Source organism: Urocampus carinirostris, chromosome 3 (assembly GCF_059441175.1).
Source record: "Urocampus carinirostris isolate Australia breed hairy pipefish chromosome 3, RoL_Ucar_1.0, whole genome shotgun sequence".
NCBI classification, from domain to species: Eukaryota; Metazoa; Chordata; class Actinopteri; order Syngnathiformes; family Syngnathidae; genus Urocampus; species Urocampus carinirostris.
The window spans coordinates 59,208,825-59,223,686 of record NC_142351.1 but is presented as its reverse complement, the minus strand read 5'-3'; the positions used below and the strand labels follow the sequence as shown (position 1 = coordinate 59,223,686).

Genomic DNA, 14,862 nt, shown 5'->3' with positions numbered 1-14,862 from the left:
CAGATTAATAACAGTTTTGCAAAAAAGAATAGGCCAAAATTGCTCCAAACTGTTGTACAGACTCATTACCAATTGTCTTAAAGGTTTGATTTCGGTTATCAGTTCCAAAGGTGGCCCAACTTGTTATAAGGTTCAGGGGGCAATTTATTTTTCACTTTGGTTTTGATTTTTGTGCCTTAAAAAATGTACTCAACATCTAAAAACAGCATTTTGTATTTCCTTTGCATGTCTTTGTGCGATATTAAAAATGGTTTGATGATCTGAAACTTTTGTCATTGAAGAATACGCAAAAAAGGGGCAAATACTTTTGCACGGCACCGTAAATGACCACTAGCCATTAGTCCATTAGCCTCTATTCAGTCCCGACCCAACAGTTGAGAAACACAGGTTTAGATTATCTTTCCATAGTGTTTTGTGAATACAGGTGCTTCTAATCCTTGACGGGAGGCAGTGGGGGATGTGTATGTAGCAGCTGTCAGCTCTGTCCACCTATCTCGTGCGCTCATCTCCCCAACCACCCATCCACCAGAAGCGCCCCCCCCAATTAGGAACAGGTGAGCTTGACGCATCCTCAACAGAAACATCCCCCATTCTACACCAACACACACGCATGCATGCAAATACACAAACGGCTCTCCATGGATGGATCAGGGTAGTGTTTTGCAGCCTGTGTGCACGTGCATGTCCACAGGAGCTGTTGTTGTCTTTGTTCTTGGTCATTACGGTTTAAATTAAAATAGCAGTACTTGCACTTTTTCTTTTCATGTATGGGCATGTTGAGTCTGTTAAAAGGGCTAGGGCTACTGAAGTGAAGTATTTGGGGTTTCATTAAAAGAAATGTTATTACTAGAAGTTGTTTCGGTTTTGCAGGTTGAGAAGAAAAGACGTGCCATCATGATGTCACCAGTAGAAAAAATACATCATGAGAAATATCATTGGAAAGCTTAAACTCTTAGGATTCAAGTTATGATGACCATTTCAAAATGTAGTCATCACAGAAAAAAAAATCAGCCTATAGGCATATCTGCATCATTTGATGATACCTGTAGTAATCCGTTTGTTTCGCCCCATAATTACCTTTTAAAAGTAAACAAGCCCGTGAGATGATTACATATATTGCCGATAGCCTCTAAATGTTCGATTGACACCACCCTTGACCAATTGCCAGCTTTTTTCCACAATCCTTAGCCTGCAGTAGCCTATGAAGGCCTGTATTGAGGAAAACCACAGACATTACTTACTTTGGCTCAAAAACCTTCAGCCAGGAGTTTGATTCAACTGACAATTCACATTGTTCAGCCAATGAAAATCCAAACATAAATAAATGCATATATACAATGTGTATTTAGATGCGCGTAACGCAACTCGGGATCCATTTTTACACGTGAGTATCAGGCGCAAGTGTGCACAATCGGTGGTTGACTTCCGTAAAGAGAAGGCAAACATTTACAACTCTTTTAAAAGGTCTAAAATTTGGCCAAAGTAAAATACACTGTTATAGAGATTTTATATCTGTAAACTGGTCATTTCCAATTGGGCACTTTTGAAAATGCCATGACATACCTTTAGAAAAATGTGTAAAATACAATGTGTAGTTTTTCAGATTGTTATCAAATTTGACCTGGTATCAGGTAAGGCTTCATACTATTGTCCCAGCTGTTTCCCAGCCTTGGGCTAAGAAGCCCATACTACATTCATCTGCAGGCAATGTGACTGCAAAAAAAATCATCATGTGAGAATAAAAACCATCTATTTCTGTGTGTTCAAACTTGGATTCCTTAACGTTAGTAGCACTTGCAGTGATTATTTCAATTTGGGACAAAACTTTCGAGTGTTATTTTAAAAGAGACCAAAACTGTCCATATTCTCCAGTCCAAAAACAACATTCAATTCACTTTGGGTTGGTTTTGAATTGGGATTTTAGGTGAATTTCAAACGATTGTTCAGGGGTTAAATTTCACAGTTATTTCATTAAATAAATGTCAAAGGTGAGAATATTTACTTCATCTGGGTCACGTCTTATCATTACAGTGTGATGGTGGGTCCTAAAGTCCGACCTGTTGAGAACGACTAAACTAAAAAAGCTGGAGTGGTCATGCAGGCAAGGGATGCACAGAGCACACAGCGGACTCTGAATCCGTTCGGGCACAAAATTTTGAATCAAGTAGTGCAAAGATGGCGTAGGACGTGCAATGCATTTGAGAGCCGCGCCTGAGGGATCCATTATTGCCTTTAAAAGTTATCTTAAACTGTTCATTTGGTGGCCAGACAGGTGCGCCCGTTAACAAGTTATCACATTGAGGAAAGTGGCAGCCAGATAAAACAACGCAGGCCTTTAAGGAGCGTTTAAACTCTTTCCTTTGTTTCCCTCTGTGGTCGTGAAAAAATCTTTGCTTCCCGTCCATAACAAAACTCACAGGAGGGTGGGCTGCATCCTGTTATACCTACCCTCCACACCACACGGGGGCAGTATGCATCTTTTACACACATAAACAGGCTGGCCAGGCAGCATTGCTCAAATCCCAAAACTCATCTCATCTCATTAGCTTCACCGCTTATCCTCAGTAGGGTCGCGGGGTGCTGGAGCCCATCCCAGCAATCATCGGGCAGTGGGCAGGGGACACCCTGAACTGGTTGCCAGCCAATCACAGGGCACACGGGGACAGACAACTCACTCGCTCAGTCACACCTAGGGACAATTTGGACCGGCCAATTCACCGGAAATGCATGTTTTTGGAATGTGGGAGGAAACCGGAGTGCCCGGAGGAAACCCACGCAAGCACGGGGAGAACATACAAACTCCGCACAGGAAACTCAGTTTTAGATTATTTACACTTCCTGATCATTTGAACCAGGCTTGGGGAGATATGACAACAAATTTTATCCCAGAAAAAGAATTCTTATTCGTCAATATCAATAATTATCTCAATTGTTTTCTTTTTTTTTTCCTTTTACATTTTAAGTCTAATTTTTGTCCCTGAGTGAAAGTTGACAAAATCCCTGGCTGCTTGAACCAATCTTTAATCTAAGAAGAAAGATGCATGGTGACAAACTATTTCACAGCATTTCACAAAAATGAGGAATATCAAAAGCAAGTGAATACTTCTTAAAGGAGGAGCTGGTTGCAAATATATTCAGTGCTGTATTGAGAAAATGGGCATGACCTACTATGGCTTCAAATTCAAATGTTGATTGACACTTTTCAAAAAAAATATTCCATGCCAATATTGTTTGTATTTATGATCTTCGATTAAAATGTTTTAAAATGAATACGTGTGAAATACACGCATGTATGCCATGCTAGCTAGCCGTTTGTTGGTTACTGGCCCCGTGCTTGTCCGCTAGTACCTGTTTGGGACTGAATTGATTTCCCTTAAGCGTATTCTAGCAGGCGATACCGTTTAAATGATGGAAGTTTGTGGTGTTGCCCGTCTTGGTTGGCACATGTCGGCAAAGTTTGCAGTGCATGTCAGCGCTTTGGTTCTTTTGTTATAATCAAACTCATAAGTAGCCAAAATATCTTCAAACAACTGGAGATGGGGGTCCTCTCCACTGTATGACTCTTTCAGTAAGCCTTGAGTGGCTATGCTGGGTGTTATCCTCTGTCTCTTTATTGACCGTCATGTACTTCCTTCGCTTCCACTGTGTGATCCTGTGAAATAATTGGCTGGTCCTTGTCACCTCTTTTTCTCCAAAATCTAGGTCTGGGACTTGCGTTTTAATAGCATTAGCAACCCCATTTTCTCCAGTGGTCGAGTGGTGTAATTACAATTTAAATTATTGACTTTTATCAAACATTCTTTTCATTTATCGTTTATGTTATGACTTTCGTTAGTATTTTATGGCCCAGGGATAATTTGAACCCCCAACTCTTACGTCCCAGAAAACAAGTGCCGACTCTCAAAATCAACATGGTGCATTTAGGTAGGAAAATTCCCCATTGGGTTCCGAACATTGATCAGTATTTCTTTGATTATTATATTTTAAAAGATCCAGAAAACTTGAAATAAAAAAAATATCTGCATGTGCCCAAAAGCAGTACAAATTAGAAATAATTTATTATATTATATATATTATTTTCATTTTGGCCGTTAAGACTGTCAATATTTACCAGTGTCTGAAAAGGCAGTTTTTCTAAATGCTTTTATGGGAAATACTGTTTCGGGTTTCATGTGAAAAATATAATAAACTACATAATCCTTTCGCTCATAAAACATTCATACGTTGAGAAAAAAGAATATCTTTATTAATCTATTCCTCCATAAATTACAGCATAGGAATTGTTTTCAGAAAAGGAAGTTTGAATCACTTGGGAAAGTAGCCACAAATGTTTTCCCAATAATGTTTTCCAACATAAAGTATAAAATGTTTGATTAGGTCCACTAAACCTGGTGTATGAATACGAATCAGCGGGCATTCAAACTCACTTTTCTAAAGAAAGAAAAAAACACAAGTAACTATGCTTGCGCAAGTCAAATGTTTTTTCTTGGGTTGAATTCTGTCCATGACTCAAATCCCATTATTCCCCTCCACCTCAATTATACGCCCTACTCTAGCAAATTGAGGGTAAGAAAGTCCAAATCCTCCAGAGTGTATAGTAAGGTGAAGGAGGGAGATACACAAGCCCCTTTTCACAAAGTTAGCTTGGGTGAGCCCTACCTTCTCCCTAGCCAAGCCCTCTCGACATTTGCAACTCGCTGGAAGCCATCGCGGGATGGAATGAACCAGTTATATGAGTTTATATTGTTTTTTGTTATGTAGCAAATTCCTATAGAGGGAGCTGTGGGATAAACAAAAGCACAGAGCCGCCAGTTAGGTGGTTGCGGAAAAGATGAGGAAGAATTAACAAGGGTGAAGCACAGTACTCGTCTGGCAGCATACATATTTCTTTTGTAGGTTGAACAGTGGGGTTTAGTGCAGTAACTGGTTTCATAGCTACCAAAAAAGCAACAAAGATTGCATGAACTATACCTGTATTTGTTATGTCAAAAACAACTCGAAATGATGATGTTTTGGGATTTTTCCATCATTTCGATTGACCAATGAGTGAAAACAAATGGAAACTGGACAAAAAAATGTATGTAAAATTATATTCTTGCAAGAAATAGGCACATGTTACTACACAGAAACACTAATCCATCCCAGACAGAAGACAAATTCAATTGACCAATCAAACCTAACCCATGCATACTATTTCAAAGAGGTTTGACATCTTACCAGAACCAAGCAGAAGACATGTTCAAATCTCATTCGTCGTCATCATCATCTCAATAAGACGTTTCACTCATGAGCGAGGATCTGACTGAATAGTGCTTTTAATCTTACTGGCAACAAGCAGCTAATATTTTTTCCATCTTTCAGTCCATCTCGCCCCCGCATCCCTCCTCCACTCACCTACTCACTGGCGTCTTGGTCTGTGTTTAGAGCGTTGTTTTACTCACACACACGCATACAAATACACACAATTGTGCGGAAACAAAAAAACAGCACCTTAAGGGTTAGCAGAGGGCTGCTAGGGCAAAAGCACTGCGTATTGCTGGAGACAGAATCCAAAGCGGGTGACGGCAAGACCACGTGCAGTGAAGATTGTGAACAAATAAAACTAACAGATACACGGATGAAGAATGATATATATATAACAACACAATAATCAAAGAATCCAATGGGAAAGAAAACTTTGGCTAAACGCAGTGTTTCTCAACTGGTGGGTAGAGACCACTTTTCAGTTGGTCGTGAAATAGAAAAGACATAGGTTCAATTACACTCCTTAACAGTAGACGGCAATAATAACTTGCTTGAGCTTTTTCCTGTTCAGTCCTTTGGCACTGTCCCAATTACGTATAAAAAGCGATCACATCTGATTTTTATTGTGATTTTCTAGCTTTTTTTTCTGCCCATAATATTGGATCACAAGGAAGTCTAGCGATAAGGAGAGGAAAAGTGTGAAACCGTGACAACAACGTTTGAGTCGATGAAGAAAATTATTGTGAAGTACTGCAAGAGTGTTTGCCATTGCGGCCCTGCTAGGAAGTACATGAAGTTGTTTAAAAATATTGTTTTTTTAGCTTTTTACCAGCATTTTAATCTTTATCATCTACATAATCAGATAATTATCGTTGTTTACGTACACGCGTTATTCATGGGTGAATTTCTTTTAGTAAGTGTCTATTTTGAAGCAATTTTAGGGGTTAGCATATTTTCAATGTAGGCTTATATAAGTGTAAATACAGTACTTAATATCATAGTGTTTTTGAGGGTCATTAGATGGTTTGAAAAAAATAAAAGGATCAATATATAATTGTATATCTGCTTTAAAATGCACAATCCTTGCAATTGATAAATTTGACAACTGGAATTATTTTCTTGATATGGGTCTTGTAATTAAGGTGCTATTGTGGGTCATGAAGGGACACCAGTTGAAAACCACCGGCTTAACGTATGAAACCGGAACTCGTAACAATAAACACGCAAATCCAGCAGGCCTTAAGACAATTAGGGAAATCACCCAATAGTCTTTAATCCAAAAATCCAGTTAGTTGCTGTTAAACTGCTTTCTCTGGGCCCTTTCCTCGTCTCAAAGCTCATCAACGATTATCGGATTGATTTGGCCGGGAAAAAATTACAAATGTTCTACAATAATTGACAAACTCCTGCACAGACAACATAGAGCTATACTCCACGCCACTCGGTGTTGCCTCTATCTTTTATAGCATTATTGTTCTGGTGCACTGACAACAGCAATGTCAAACACAGGGTCCGCAGGGCGGATCCGGCCCACCATAAGTGTCTTAGTATGTCAAAAAAGCAAGTCTCAAGTCTAACTCATTTTTTAAGTTCTGAATTTCTTTTTTTAATCAAATGTTCCTTCCTGAGGCTAAGCGGGCAGTGAAGGTGTAAAAGAGCTGGTATCCTGTCTGGTTTCATGGAAAAGACAGTATCCTCCAGAATTTTCTCAGCTTCAGTAGGGCCAGCCTAGTATTTTGATCTCGGGTAATTGCTAAAACTCTTATTTTGAATTAATTTTATGTTTATTTCAAATTAGTTTGATAAGGGACAATATTTTGCAAATGTTACATTGATTGAATGTGTAAAAATATAATAAATTATTGATTTAAAGTGTATAAGTCTTAAAAACTATTATTTTTTTACTGTAGGGGGGAATGGGGACCCGATCATCTTATTTATAGAAATGAAAATTCATCATTTGTGTCTATTGCGGGGCTGCAACTAACGATTATTTTAATAATCAATCAATCTGACAATTATTTATTTGATTATTAGACAATCGGTTTAAAAAAAAACATTCATTGCCTCTTCTTTATTCAAATATTGAAATTGTGTGGACAAATAAGAAAATAGTGCACAAAACACAATATTATACCATTTTAAACAATAAAACAAAAAATAAATGCAAATCTGAAAACTTAGTAACATGATTTTCAACATTAACAAGCTAAAAGTAACCACTATAACCCTTGCTCACTAACTCACTCATTCATTCTTCCTTCTTTAAGAACTTTGCATTGCAATGCAATAATGTGAGTATTCAATGAAGATCATGTTGAGGATGCTCTCAATGAAGACAGCTGTTTGCTGTGGCGTGTCTCCTTCTCATTATAAGTTTGTCAATGTTTGCTGTTTTCAAATGAGAGGAGAAAGTATAGTATGTATTATGACACAATTTACAAGGACGCAATAATCACTCAGACTTTACCAGAAAAGTAAAACATTGTGCTTAATCTTAAACTTTGAACACCATTGTGTGCAAGTGAAGTTTTTTTTATAAAGCACAATTAAACACTGCTTAAGGGGATTTAACTGAAATAAAAAGTATTTCACACCACCTACAAACACACACACATACACACACACACACACACACACACACAAAAACACGGTCATTAATCAGCTAACAAGCAAACGCTAACATCATATAGCTACCAGAGATAAAGTTTACGTTATCACACTTAAAAACGCAAAAAAATAAAAAAAATAAAAACAGATAATGTAGCGGCTTACCCTTCTTTAGAGCTCGCTTCATCCTCGTCAGTGACTCCATGTTTTGGTTTTGATTACTGCCTCATCGAGGTCCTCCCGTGCCATATCAGTTTCTCACTTTCTCAAGCACTTTTTTGTTTTGTGAAGTGTGAAGTGCTCCCACACTTTTGCAGATTTCGGTCGAACTGTTTTCTCCGTGTCTGTCATGTTCGATGAGTTTAATTTACCACACCCCTTGAAAATAGCCTCCTAGTTCGCACTCCATCTTGTTTTGTTATGCTTGCCCAATCGCGCTGCGTGTGACGTCACTGACTCTTCGACGTATCAAGTGACGCAATAATCGCGCAACACAACGCATCGATGCACTGATTCGTTGCCAACGCTTTTAATCGATTTCATCAATTCTTTGTTGCCGCTCTAGTCTATTGTATGTAAAATTATAGGCCAAATCAATATTTTGATGATGAACGTCCATCCATACATCATCTGCACTGCTTATTCTCAGTAGGGTCACGGGGTGCTGGACCCCATCCCAGCAATCTTCGGGCACTGGGCAGGGGACACCGTGAACAGGTTGCCAGCTAGTCGCCTAAGGACAATTTGGACCGACCAATTAACCTGACATGCATGTATTTGGAATGTGGGAAGAAACCAGAGTCCTCGGAGGAAACCCACGCAAGCACGGGGAGAACATGCAAACTCAACACAGGAAGGTTTGATCCCATGACCACAGAACTAACCACTGCGCTGCTGTGCTGCAATGATGAATGTGTTTTTTTTAAATACGTATTTTGAATACAGCTATGTTTTAGTGAACCAGGATTTTGTTATAACCAATTAATTGGTCGCCAAAATGATGAACAGACAAACTGAACAATTAACCTTTTAATGATCGTATAGTGAATGCCTTATGTGTGCACATTCTGAATTGTTTTTGAAGTTAATAGACTCTTCCTAATTTTTTTTAGCTTCCAAGAGCTAAATTGTTATCACAGAATCCATTTTGCAATAATTTATGAGTATTGATCCCCAAAATACTAATAGGTATTAGCAAGATTAGCCCCAAAGACCTCAGAAGTAGCCAAAAATATTTCCTAATACCTCATTAGCAAAATGACACTGGAACTCTTTAGGAGGACTGCAAAAGAGACATTGCCTACTCCACCCAGGAAAGTTATATATGAGAATTGAACTTACATCCAGAAACAAGTACTTCAATCATGACAAAAACAAAAAATAGTTGTATAGCAAATTACTATCTATCTATCTATCTATCTACCATGGTCATATCCCCCAAGAGGGGTGACCGACAGCAAGACAAACACATACAATAACGAGGAAAATAAAAGGGGAACAAAATAGCAAAAAACAGACAACATTTTTTGGACCATGGCCAACCCAAATGCCCAAACACACAGACAAGTTAGGCAACTCGGCACCCAAGTTGGTCATGCTTTCGTCATGCAGATTACATTTTTCTAAAACAGAAATAAAATAAAAATGATCCGGAAACTACTTATAGTCGTACTAATTGTATTCTACCATTAACCACAGCGGGTTTTCATGCTTCACTTTCTCATGCACAAGTAAAATTGTTCTTAAATTCTGACAAACAATGATGATGTCAAATCTTTAAATATAAATCAGATTCATACTTATTTATTACAAATAATATGTCTTTTCTAATCCAGCCATGTAGTCCCCATGGAGATGAATCACTTAATAGTGGAATGCAAATAAAAGAAATGCATTTCAGCCAGAGGGTGGAAAATAGAGGATGGAACCCACCCGCGCCCACCTGTTGTAGGGAAGACAATGAAAAGGAGGAAAAGAAGAGCCAAGGGACAAGAAGAAAATGTAAGTAAGAGAAAAAGAAATAAGACAAAAGAAAATGAGAAAAAAGACGTTCAAGAAGAAGAAGGACAAAAAGAGGAAGGACAAGACAGAAAAAAGGACAAGTAGGACAATAATAAGGACCAAAAAATTAAAAAGTTTGGGAACAAACTGATAAAAAGGAAGGAGGGTTGAAAGAAGAGGGGCAAAAAAACAAAAAAGGACATGAATGACAATAAGAATAAGAAAAAGGAAGAGAAGAGGAACATAGAGAAAAATTAGAAGAACAGAGACGAGAAGAAGAACAACAAGGAGAGGGAGAAAAAGAACAATAACGAAGAGGAGAAAGGGATGATGACAAGAAAGACAAGAAGATTGATATTAAGCAGAACTAAAATATGATAAGAAGAAAAGCAAGAGGAAAAAATGACAGGAAAAGCAAGAAAAAAGTTAAGGAGAAAAAGAAAAAGAACAAGAATAATAATAAAATGAAGCCATCAAGGATAAGAAGGAGAAAGAGAAAGAAAAGGACGAGAAGGAAAAACTGGTTAGAATTGCAATAAGATGAAGGAGTAAGGGGAAAGAGGGTGAGACCATATATGGCTCTTTTCATGAGTACGTATGGCTCCGAAATAAAATGTAACTATTGCACATCTCTCTGTGGCGTTCCAAAGTCAAGTGATTTTATCCCGATTTTGGTCCATATAAAGCCGAAGCAACTTAAAGCAGAAGTTCAAATAGAAACCATTTAAACTGATAAATAAAAACGCTGGCAAACGACTTTGATTGGGTGACCAGTGCAGGTGGGCGGATCCCTGCACACACTGCAAGGCACTTCCATCCTTCTCTCTCTCTCTCTTTATTTATCATTCTCTCTCTCTCTTTTTCATTTGTTTCTCTCTCTCTCTCTCTCTTTCTCTCTCTCTCTCTTTTTCATTTGTTTCTCTTTCTCTCTCTCTTTTTCATTTGTTTCTCTTTCTCTCTCTCTCTCTCTCTCTTTCATTTTTTTCTCTCTCTCTCTCTCTCTCTTTTTCATTTTTTTCTCTCTCTCTCTTTTTCATTTTTTTTTCTCTCTCTCTCTTTTTCATTTTTGCTCTCTCTCTCTTTTTTTTCATTTTCTCTCACTCTCTTTCATTTTTTTTTCTCTCTCTCTCTCTCTCTCTCTCTTTCTCTCTCTCTCTTTTTCATTTTCTCTCTCTCTCTCAGTGCAGTCTACACCAAAAGTGAATATGACGATATACTTATCGTTTGCAGTAATTTGTGACATTTTTACAAAAGAACTTTGCATGCACATTGTTTTGAAACTGTTATTAAAGACAAATTTCATGGAAAAAAACTGCCTCAACACTCTTAACTGAAGGTGGAAGACAAATTGTAAATGGCATTTTTACATTGATTTGGGACACAGGATTTGGCATTGTTATCATTTCATACATTTGATTAAATCATCAAATGGCACAACAGTGAGATGAAATGTGCTGAAGAATAAGCTTTTGTCTAGAGAGCGTTTTTGGCAGTTTTTTTTTCAATTTTGTCTGAATATATATGATGTGGCTCTCTCAATTTCTTTTAAAAACATTTTTTGCTTTTAGGGCTCCTTGGATCAAAAAGGTTCCTGACCCCTGAGCAAGGGGGAGGACATGGTGGAAGACAAAAAGGACAAAAACTACATTTAAAATTAGAAAAAGACGAGAAGAGGAACGAGAGAACGAAATGGTATCAGAAGAAGCTGATGAAGAAAAAGAACAAGAACATATTAAAGATAAAACGACAATAAGACGAACAAAAAGAAAAAGGGAGGAGTAGGAAGCAGCAGAACCCACAGAGGTTACGCGAGGCCAGCCAGAGGAGGCTCGTTGCCGGTGTTGTTTGGCCATCTAGCCGACCTGTCAGCAACCGCGAGAAGCAGCAAACTTTCCCCCAGAAAAGTCAAAACACACCAAAGACTCACACGTGCGCGTTTCGTTCAATTCTCGGCAAGTGTTTCGTTTTGATCCACCAACGAGCCAACAGGTACTTTATTGCCGCCGCGAGCTCACAGAGCCACGCATGGAAATCCACCGTCATCACGGCGTTTACATTTCCAGGAAAAGACCATTCGAGTCGCCGCGTGGACGACTTGCAACTCTTAGCAGCAACACAGACACCAGACAAGCTGCGTGTCTTTGAAAGCCGCTTGTGGCGGAAACAAAAGGAAAAAAAGAGGGGCGAGTGAGACGTACCTGTTACCCCATGTGGATGTATGTGCTCCGGGCTGCGTGGCGGTTTTCGCTCCCCTCCGAGTCCGATGAGGTGTGTGACAGCCCCGACGCGGAAGGGGAGGATGATGCACGGGGTGGGGGAGAGTGGGGAGCGACGAGGGGGGGAGATAGTGGGGGAGACGTCCACTCGGAAAGCGCCCACCTCTCCGATGCGTGTCTTAATTCCTCGTGTTTTCTCCCACTCTCCACAACCGCTCTTTTTTTTTGCTCGCCCTCCTCTGCTTTTCCCTGTTTTGCTTCGAGGAACCTCCCCCTTGCGCCCCCTTCCCTCACCTCTCCACATTATACTCACTCTTACCTCCCCCTCACCTCTCTCTCTCACTCTTTCTCCCCCGCACACCATCTTTGAGCTGCCAACTATTTAATCATCATCATCATGACCATCATGGATATGTACAGTACAGGCTTGGGAAGATTACTCCTAGATGTTACAATTTACCTGTTGAAATATTATCAGTAACATAATCCAAATACAATAATCTTAAAGTAATGTAATTGGATTACGTTGGACGTAAGCCCTTTGAGACTCTTCGTGATTTAGGGCTATACAAATAAAAATGACTTGACTTGACTTGATACTTTTGGATTACTCCAACACCAAATATGATAGTAAACTTAATGCAAACAAACTTTCTACATTTTGTTCAAGATAAATGAACAATGTAACCTAGAAAAAAAGGAAGATGAGTGTCAAGAAGAGTGTGCTAAAGAAAGGTACATTATTTACCTTATGTACTGTATATACTTAAAATGAAATACTTTATAACCATGTACAAAAAAAGATAGAACGAGGTGAGTCAAGCGTGCTTAAAAACAGGGAAGAAATTACAAAAAAACAAACAGCGGGATGCGTGTGGGTTTTGTAGGTTTTTTTTGGGGTGTGTTCCAGAACTCTAAAACAATGACCATAAGTCTCATCTCATTAGCTGCACCGCTTATCCTCAGTAGGGTCGCGGGGGTGCTGGAGCCCATCCCAGCAATCATCGGGCAGTGGGCAGGGGACACCCTGAACTGGTTGCCGGCCAATCGCAGGGCACACAGGGACAGACAACTCGCTCGCTCATTCACACCTGGGGACAATTTGGACCGGCCAATCCACCTGAAATGCATGTCTTTGGAATGTGGGAGGAAACCGGAGTGCCCGGAGGAAACCCACGCAAGCACGGGGAGAACATACAAACTCCGCACAGTAAGTCCGGTAGCTGGATTTGAACCCACACAGGAGGTTCCCAAGACCTTAGAACTGTGCCGCACACGCGCTAACCACTGCGCCGCCGTGCTGCCCATGGCCATATGTATGTACATAAAATAATATAATCTTTACGCATGTAACAAAAAAATAATGGTTTAAAACAAGGTGCAAGCAGAGTTCTTCTGTAAAACAGTCACAAAATACTTCAAGCGATAAGGATATCGTCGTTTTTACCTTTGGCACAGACTGGGCTGAGCGAGAGAGAGAGAAAGGAGTGCCTTCCACCCTAATGACCAGCTGGAACCAAAATCAAGAAAAAATGTCCCTCTCTCAAATCTTCCTTGTCCCCGCTGAAGAAAAGCAGGCCCAAACCATGATCCTGCCACCACCATGTTTGACTGTGGGGATGGTGTGTTGAGGGTGATGAGCTGTGCTGCTTTTACGCCAAACATAACGTCTTGCATTGTTGCCAAAAAGTTGGATTTTGGTCTCATCTGACCAGAGCACCTTCTTCTACATGTTTGGGGTGTCTTCCAAATGGCTTGTGGCAAATTTTAAACAATATTTTTTATGGACACTCTTCCATGAAGGCCAACTGTAAACTTTTTTTTATTCTTATTACATAACAGTGTTAGATGTATTCCGTTACTCACCAAGCCTGGTACAGTATACATATCAGATAGAAAAAGTGATCTCAGCCATTTGTACATTAAAATTAAAAGATGCAATTTAAAAGTAAATGATGACATTACAAGTAATGCTAAATTCTTAACCCTCCTCTTGTGTTAGTTGTCAGTTAACAGCCCATGTCAGAGGGCTGGTGGCAACCCGTGTTTCAAATCATCTGTAAGATACACTAAAACCATAATACATTGTGTATATTTTTATCATCTCCTTATCCAGGAATTTATTATTTTGTTTTTGTTTTTTTATTTTTTGTGGGTCTCTGGGACTTTTTTTTTGATGTATACTCCCCAATTTCAATTTTGAAAACTGTTTAAATGAACTTTGGATGAATCATACAAAAAAAAAAAGTTGAATTTTATCTTGTTACCTATTTATTAGGACTATCACAACATACAGTGCATCCGGAAAGTATTCACAGCGCTTCACTTTTTCCACATTTTGTTATGTTACAGCCTCATTCCAAATTGTATTAATTTAATCTCTTATCTCAAAATTCTACACAAAATACTCCATTATGACAATGTGAAAAAGTTTTTTTTTTACTTTTTTGAATTTATTAAAAATAGAAAACTAAGAAATCACATTTACATAAGTATTCACAGCCTTTGCTTAATACTTTGTTGATCCACCTTTGGTAGGAAATACAGCCTCAAGTCTTTTTGAATATGATCCCACATGTTTAGCACACCTATCTTTAGGCAGTGTTGCCCATTCTTCTTTGCAATAAGTCTCAAGCTCAATCAGGTTGGATGGGAGACGTTTGTGCACAGCCATTTTCAGATCTCTCCAGAGATGTTCGATCGGATTCAAGTCTGGACTCTGGCTGGGCCACTCCAGGACATTCACGGAGTGGTTCTGAAGCCAATCTTTTGAGATCTTGGCTGTGTGCTT

At 39.1% G+C, this 14,862-nt stretch overlaps 1 protein-coding gene across 4 annotated transcripts in view; it reads right to left on the bottom strand.

The window, feature by feature from the left end:
- zbtb46 (zinc finger and BTB domain containing 46) overlaps positions 1–12,338 on the bottom strand; it is a 131,324-nt gene extending 118,986 nt beyond the window's left edge. For 3 of the 4 annotated variants that reach the window (XM_088332754.1, XM_088332755.1, XM_088332751.1), the window contains exon 1: positions 8,020–8,104. In XM_088332754.1, coding sequence (XP_088188880.1) covers positions 8,020–8,059 — 40 coding nt within the window. In that variant the 5' untranslated portion in view covers positions 8,060–8,104. Of the gene's footprint in view, positions 1–8,019; positions 8,105–12,053 lie in introns of those variants that run through there. The other variant, XM_088332753.1, reaches the window with a different exon arrangement.
- Between the last annotated feature and the right edge of the window lie 2,524 nt (positions 12,339–14,862).